Genomic DNA, 8,133 nt, shown 5'->3' with positions numbered 1-8,133 from the left:
AAGTTAAAATTTATTTGCCAGTATTTATTTCTTCGTACTTGCATGATTATACTATTATCATTACAATTTTAATTTTACATTGTTCCATCCACACTGTAGATGGACTCCACAGAGTTTTCAGCCCTCTATATAATTTTTGCTCTTTTGACGTTCCATAGAAACAAAAACATTGAACATGGCCCATGGGGTAGGCCTACTGTACGGTGTAGGCTAGTCATTTTGTGTGCGAGAAAAACGTCTGTAAAATCATCAATTTAAAAATGTATTTGTTACTTTTTATGTGATTCTTTTTCATGAAAGTGCCAATTCTAAGGTGTGGTATTCAGAATAAATGTTGGGAGTTAAAATACAAGGCAGGTGCGAAAGATAAATATTTGTAATCTTAGGTGTTGGGTCTTAGCTTTCGTGATCTTAGGTCTTAGGGGGTCTGAGCTTTCGTGGTCTGAGCTTTCGTGACACCCCCTGCATGGTATGGCTACCATTCTTCAGCCCGTATTGCGTATTGTTCTCCCTTGTTCTCTCACCCATCACCTACATGGTATGGCTACCATTCTTCAGCCCGTATTGCGTATTGTTCTCCCTTGTTCTCTCACCCATCACCTGCATGGTATGGCTACCATTCTTCAGCCCGTATTGCGTATTGTTCTCCCTTGTTCTCTCACCCATCACCTACATGGTATGGCTACCATTCTTCAGCCCGTATAGCGTATTGTTCTCCCTTGTTCTCTCACCCATCACCTGCATGGTATGGCTACCATTCTTCAGCCCGTATTGCGTATTGTTCTCCCTTTCTCTCACCCATCACCTGCATGGTATACTGGTACTGGTACTGGTTCAAATAACCGTCTCACAGAGACATCTGGTAGCCATTGACTTGAAGTTGGCATTTGGATGTGTTACTTTTAAATGTAGGCCTACAGTATGAGAGTGACTACTACCAAATTACACAGTCACAAAACAACTTATAAAACAGTTCATATATACAGTTAAAACATTGCTGGGAATTATAAATTTCTGTTGAAGCAGGCTCTAATGAAGTTGCATCTAGTAAGTTGACTTTGTTGTACAACTCTATCAAGTACTGATGGTATCTTCCGACCTCTTCGTTTACTTTGTGTTGTGTGAAAAGTAAGAATTTTTGTAGGATCTTCATTTTCTTTTCTAATTACATGTCCGATCCAGTTGAATTGTTGCTTGTAGACATATTCTTCTAGCGGTTGACAGCCAGTAATTTTGTAGAGATCGTCATTATCAATTACGTAACGCCAGTCTATATAGTTTTCATCTGTTTCTTCATCTGAGGATATGTCTACATGGTTTGGTGGGCAGACTCTTTGAAAGCCATTCACTAGCATTCTTCTTAGGAAGGTTTTGTATGTTGTGCTAAGTTTGGACATTTCACTTCCTGTTGCCCTCCAAGCATGGCAACCATAGGTGAGTCTACTCCTAACTAGACCATTAAGAAACATCATTCTTGTTTGTAGGTGGATCGTTCTGTTGGTAAGCAATGCCCTATTCTCTGCAAATGCTCCTTTGGCTGAATTGATTCTGTATTTTACTTCTTGATCTCCAATATGAACATCATTGTAGGTAGCCCATACACCAAGGTATCTAAAGTGTGTTACGTTGTTAATGTGTACGCCGCCAATTTGTATGATGCATCTTGGGTATTCTTCAACTTCCTCTTTCCAGTTCCATATAATGGTTTCTGTTTTGGGGGCACTAATTCTTAGACCAAATTCCAGACAAACTTTATTCAAGATGTTCACAATGGTTTGCAGTTCTTCTTGTGACCAGGAGCTTACAGCAAAGTCGTCAGCATAGCCACTTTCAAAGTCGTCATTCTTCAGCCCGTATTGCGTATTGTTCTCCCTTTCTCTCACCCATCACCTGCATGGTATGGCTACCATTCTTCAGCCCGTATTGCGTATTGTTCTCCCTTGTTCTCTCACCCACCCCAAATTGACCTATTTATTAATTCATAGCGGGTGTTCCGTGTTTACTTTTAATATTCACTATACAATGTTTAAACACACAGAAAACACTTGGTGAGAAGTCCGTGTGAAGAACACACACTTGTCCAAGATGCAAGTCATTTAAAACTCTGTTCTTCATTCATGCTATTATTATATCATCGTGAACCATGTTTTAAAAGTTCCTTAAAATGCCATTTTATTGTTAACAGTCAAATAATAATATTAATACACAGTACAATTTATTTGACATCGCGTGACGTCATATCTCCTTCAGCATTGTAAAGTATTTTGTGTACACTTTGATTTGACAATTTGTTTGTAGATTGTTGATTGTGTAGGCCTATGTTTGACACTGTCAATCAAAAAGATCCTTAAAAAATACTATAATAATAATTAATTATTATTTCGGAACTTCACTTTTGTAACAGTGGCACACTTCACATTTTGAAGGTGCGTCCAACAAAAATATATAATAAATGAAAGCACAAAATAGACAAAAAACATAGGTAATCTTACTTAATCTACATACGGTAACTTGTAATAAAACCCATTAATTCCCCTCCCTCCCTTCTCCATTATAACAATAATAAGATTCTGATTCTTAATAATATACAGCCCCTAAATGTTTTTTTTGTTCACTTTGACCAAAATTGGGATCGAAAACATTAACTTTATTAAAACTACAACATGGCCTATTTTAAGTCTGATTTTATTAATAATAGCCCTACATCTTTGATCATAATTATTTTCGACTTATTTTGTTCCTGCCTTGAATTCTCTCCTGAATTCACTTTTGTGTAATCTGTAACATTACAGTAACTGTTTATACTTAATCGTTACAAAATAGGATAGGTAGCAGTAGTATCCGATTCTGAACAGCCGAACAGAAATCAATAAAAATAGATTTTTAATTGATCATAAAATCTTTAATGCAACAAATCTAATGAGTTTATCTCAGTAATTGATTTGAACACTGTAACGAAAAAACCGACTGTGAGGTATTCACAGTGCGCCACAAACCGGGGGACATGTTCCATTGTGGACGCATGATGTCGACAATGACGTGCCATAAACAGAGAACTCTTTTCTTCCTCCTGAGAACAAAGACCTTATCCGGTAAAGGTCAGTCTCCTAATCATTGAATGCTTCAACCTTTATTAAATTGAAAGTGGTTTGTGTAACATACACTTGTAATCCACATTGACTAGCGGAAGATAACATTTAATAACCATTATGTGATAATTAATTTGACATTTCGTCAATCATCGTTCCATGTGACGTCACTCCGTCAATTAAAGTGACGTAATGACGAAACTTTGGAAGGAGGACGTGTAGAGATATTGATAATGTTCACATCCGTCCCTAAGTTTAGTTGATACCTTATCTTGTCTACAAGAGTTTAGCTCGATTGTTATCACGTATATTCGCATAACAGTTTGCCTTGACCAACAGTACAGTAGGGCTGAACGTTTGTGTTTGACCAACAGAAGCAAAAACATATTTACAGCTTCTTTTTAATCGTCTATTGAAAATTAACTATTTTTTCAAATCATCTCTACTGTAAGAATTAACCATGCTAGAAGAAAGCGGTACAAGTTCCGCTATACTTAAGGCAGTCTCGGCGGGTAGACCTCGGCAAGTTCGTCTGCTTATCGAATCCGGCGTTCGTGTCTCCGTCGTCGACGACTGCATACAAGGTCCGCTGATACGAGCGGTCTTCATCGACAACAACCGAAACCAGATCAAAGTTGTAAAACTGCTTCTGAAATATGGCGCTAAAGTTTCGCAGACAGATGTCGTCGGGAGGAATGCGCTGCAATGGGCGTGCATCTACGGTAAAGACTATCTTGTAAGTTACCTTCTAGCTCACAGAGACGTGGATCTTGACCTGAACCAGGTGGATATGAATGGCTGTACAGCTCTTTTTCACGCTGCATCTTCTGGTAGTGCTGCCACTGTGAAAAGGATGGTGGATGCCTTACTGAAATACTCTCTGAGCGTGGATATTCCAAATTTCAATGGAATGACTCCATTAATGCAAGCTATGCGTGGAGGACATGATGTGAGCGCTAGTATTCTAATCCATCAAGGTAACGCGTCGACAACCGTACGCGACCGTGAATTTCGTAGTGCGTACGACTGGGCGGAAATGCGTCCGAAAAAGGTTATTCAGACGACCAAACAGCAGTCTTTTTTACCAACCATCCCAAATAAAGTATCCAATATGATAGCGTACAGAGAACAGAACGCTGTTCGACAACGGCGGGTTGGCGCCTCAGATGACGATGATGAGTACGACTCTTTGTATGGTTCCGATGATTCTGTCTCTTACGTAACTTTTGACGACGAAAATCAGACAATAGACGGGTCAGCTATTAGTAAGATGCACAGTTCTTACAAGTCGATACAGTATCCGTCTCCGGAACCGGCGACCGGAGACAGAAACGAACTTTTTAAATCGCCTTCTATCAATAATCTTGACGACAATGATGAAACACTGAACAACAAATTGCAATATAAAGAACTTCGTAAGTTATACGATTATTTACAACATCAACTCACCGACTCATTCCGACCCGGCTACGATATTTTACATAAAAATGCTAAAGAAACGGCTGCCCCGCATGGAAAAGTGGAAGATGATAGAGAAATGTGTAATGCAGAATGCTGTAATGGCAACCCGGTGGCCGGTGATAGAGCATTGGTATTTTCAGAGGAAAGTATTCAACGAGTTGTACAAGCGAATAGAAAAAACAAGAAAACTGACTCAAAAAAAGATATTCGTAAGTTTTGATTTTTTTTTTCTGTTGCTTATTTAAAATCCTCGACATTTAAACTATCATGCCTAACAAACCCGTTAAACGTTTGGCAAAAAAAAAATACTCATTAATCCATTAGGCCTAATTATGCAATTATTATTCAATTCATATTTATTTTATACCATAAATTTGTGAGTTTTCAAGTAAGATCCTTTGCGATATAAGTAATAAGTATACTCTTTGCGCGCGTACGGACCTTGGTGACATCAATGTTAGTACGCGTGTGTTTTGTTATCGCCCTGCGTACGGACCTTGGTGCAATGTTTGTACGCGTGCGTGTTTTTTATCTCCCCGCGTACGGACGTATGGTGACATCAATGTTAGTACACGTGCGTGTTTTTTTTTTTTATCTCCCCGCGTACGGACCTTGGTGACATCAATGATAGTACGCGTGCGTGTTTTTATCTCCCCGCGTACGGACCTTGGTAACATCAGTGTAGGCCTACGAGTGGGGTGGTGTGCATTGCGATCGTCTTTTATTAATAATAATAGTTGACTGATTTTTAGATTTTTTCTCCTTTTCAGATGGTCAAAAACGGTCAACCTATACAGACCTTCGCAAGAAAGTTGGTGAAAAGAGCGTTCAACGAGCAAAAACCCGACAACAAATATCCGAAACAAATTCTGGAACAGACGACGATCAAGTTACAAAAGCGAAGAATGTTGTCAGTAGTCCGGCTTTCCCGGAGCTAACGAAAGGAAAAGTGTCATTAGTATCGAATCTTAGAGGACAGTCGGTTGATAAGGCAAGAGAAGATTTTGAAAAATTATTGACTACAAAAGGTGTTAGCAGTCTCTATGAATAAAAAGCAAGCACAAGATTGTTTGAAATAATTATATATTTTATTTGCTGGAACCACACGTCTAGGCCCTACAAACACTAAAGATAAAAATATATTTGTAATTAATGCTGCTAAAATGTGTGCTTATTGTAATCAGGCAAGAATATTATAATAATATCTTAAATACAACTTCAACGGACGGCAGAATTAGCATTTTCAGTTACGTACATCTAATGTATATTCAGTAAGGAATATCGGATATATAATGAATAATTCGTGTTTTCTGCATCGCTACCTAAAAGTATAACGGCCCATTAGTGACCACCTGTTTATCTCTTTTAAAATAGCATAAAATATACGTCCCTTGTCTTAATGTAGTCTAATGTGTCTTTTTTTATTTTGTAACCGGCATATGCCTATTGTGCTGGTTTTTTTTGGATAAGAACATACACTTACCGCCGACCAAATCAGCATTTTAACGTATTTTGTTTTAACATTAATATATATTTATATTACTATATCAGGGACTTCCATGATTTATTTCAATTTATATTTATTTTACTTTCTTCGATTTGTTGATGTCCAAATTTATGTGAATATTAAAAATAAACAACCTCGAGGTTTATATTGCTAAAACATGATCTTTTTTGGTTGCATCTTTTTAGTCATTTATGTTAATTCCTTGCCGCCCACTGCACTCTGATGCCACCTCTGCAGCTTTATCAACAACAATTCTGTGTTATTGAAATACAACAATTCTGTTACGTTCGTCCATTGCCGAATGCTCTGGCATTCTACTCGTCCATTGCCGAAAGGCATTCTTTATGTTCGGCCATTGCCGAATGCTATGGCATTCTACTCGTCCATTGCCGAAAGGCATTCTTTACGTTCGGCCATTGCCGAATGCTATGGCATTCTGTATTTGGGGCGTTGTCTTGCGAGTGTATTGTTTTCTTTTATCTTCAAAGCTGACTTCTTCAGGACCGTATGTGGAAATGTTAATATTAGGATGCGGATTTTCTTCTAGTGATGATCTCTACAAAATAATAATACATGATCAATTTCAGTAGGCTTACTTTTATATTTTTAAAGTAGAGTATGATAGGCCCTACTCGTCCTGCCCGAATATCTCGCGTACGGACGCGTTGTTCCAATACATTTTTTCCTGCACAAAAACCCGTTCGTTTGGTTGTACAGTATTGAATTTGATCACTTTCTATTGATAAAAACCGCTGCGTGCAAGTAGGCCTACATTTAACCAATCACAATTCAGAGGATGATTCATCGCTTGTGATTGGTCAAACTTCTTGCGTGGGTTTTTACGCCCTTGATCTTAGTGATGGTAAAAGGAACCACCAAAGACTACTTTGAAAATAAAGTACGATAAGTATTTACCAGTTTTTCAGAAATACAGGATATTTGGCTTTGTACATCGCTTTGCCACGCCTATGAAAAATAAAAACATATTTTGATACAAATTAAAATTGTAACTTATTGAAACAGTCAGCAGTAAACATAATTTACCGCTTTTAAAGACACAGCTCCATGGATGCGGCCTCGTTAAAAACTGTTTTCCTTTTTTCAAAAATCAACAATTTAATACAAGCCGTTCAACACGCCATAACATTTGTTTGAAAATAATGAATGTTTTGTCTAATTTTTCCTGCATGTAATTTGCTCTCTTAGTTCAGTCTTGGCATGAGCCTATCCTTACCTGAAATTGATCGATCTGGTGTAGCGATCTTAAGTGCATATTGTTGGTGGTGACCCTGGTCCAGGAGTCGGGATGGTGGGCGATCTGAGGTAGCGATACCGTCGTTAATCCTACGGAGCTAGCCGAGCAAGAACCGACGCCAACATCGCGGGCATCGACGATAGATTTAGCCATTGTGGATTGGTTAGTTAATAAATATTTGGACGCTATATAGCTATGAAGTAAAATTAAATGTTGAGTTTACACAGTTGTGTCTTGGATGTAAGAAATTGACTTAAACGTAGCGCCCTCAATTGTGTTTCCATAGAGATTGTAAACAGATTAAAGATGGTACTAAATGGACAGTGAACAGAGAGCTGGTGTCAAACTAAGAACAAACCCACAATAATAACAATCCTATATTTGACAAAATATCATTCCATCAATTCAATAGTTATTTGTTACGCTATAAATGCATACAATCTTATTTTGTTTTTTTTATTTAATTTTACCCACTACTTTTTACTTTGACTTATATCATAGAGATATTATAGTGAACTATGCTTATATTTTTTTAAATCATTTTTGGTTTTTTTTTAAACAAAACTGAAAGGTAATGTTCAATGTATGTGACGTTATTATGTACCAATAAATATATTGCAACATGTAGAGAGACATATTATCGCTATCCAAAAAACTTAATGAACAAATCATAACATTAGTAAAATAACCAGACCATACCATCATCTTACTTCAAAGAATAAGTTCAATAATGCTCAATCTTTTGTTAGAGGAAAACTTATTTATATTGAACTTTTAGTATAACTGAAGTAATAATTGTGTTACTTGTCTACTACTACTCA

At 37.4% G+C, this 8,133-nt stretch overlaps 2 protein-coding genes across 2 annotated transcripts; one reads left to right on the top strand and one right to left on the bottom strand.

Annotated features, from left to right (window-relative positions):
* Nucleotides 1-3,510: 3,510 nt before the first annotated feature.
* Nucleotides 3,511-5,227, top strand: LOC140051046 (uncharacterized). The gene has a single exon (XM_072096123.1). The coding sequence runs from the start codon at nucleotides 3,550-3,552 to the stop codon at nucleotides 4,768-4,770; it is 1,221 nt and encodes a 406-aa protein (XP_071952224.1). The 5' UTR covers nucleotides 3,511-3,549; the 3' UTR covers nucleotides 4,771-5,227.
* Nucleotides 5,228-5,849: 622 nt separating this feature from the next.
* On the bottom strand, nucleotides 5,850-7,776 carry LOC140045523 (uncharacterized). The gene is made up of 3 exons (XM_072090470.1): nucleotides 7,292-7,776; nucleotides 6,973-7,023; nucleotides 5,850-6,613 (listed from the first exon to the last, which is right to left on the bottom strand). The coding sequence occupies exons 1-3, from the start codon at nucleotides 7,463-7,465 to the stop codon at nucleotides 6,461-6,463; spliced, it is 378 nt and encodes a 125-aa protein (XP_071946571.1). The 5' UTR covers nucleotides 7,466-7,776; the 3' UTR covers nucleotides 5,850-6,460.
* Between the last annotated feature and the right edge of the window lie 357 nt (nucleotides 7,777-8,133).

Source organism: Antedon mediterranea, chromosome 1 (assembly GCF_964355755.1).
Source record: "Antedon mediterranea chromosome 1, ecAntMedi1.1, whole genome shotgun sequence".
NCBI lineage: Eukaryota > Metazoa > Echinodermata > Crinoidea > Comatulida > Antedonidae > Antedon > Antedon mediterranea.
This window is presented reverse-complemented; position numbering and strand designations above follow the sequence as displayed.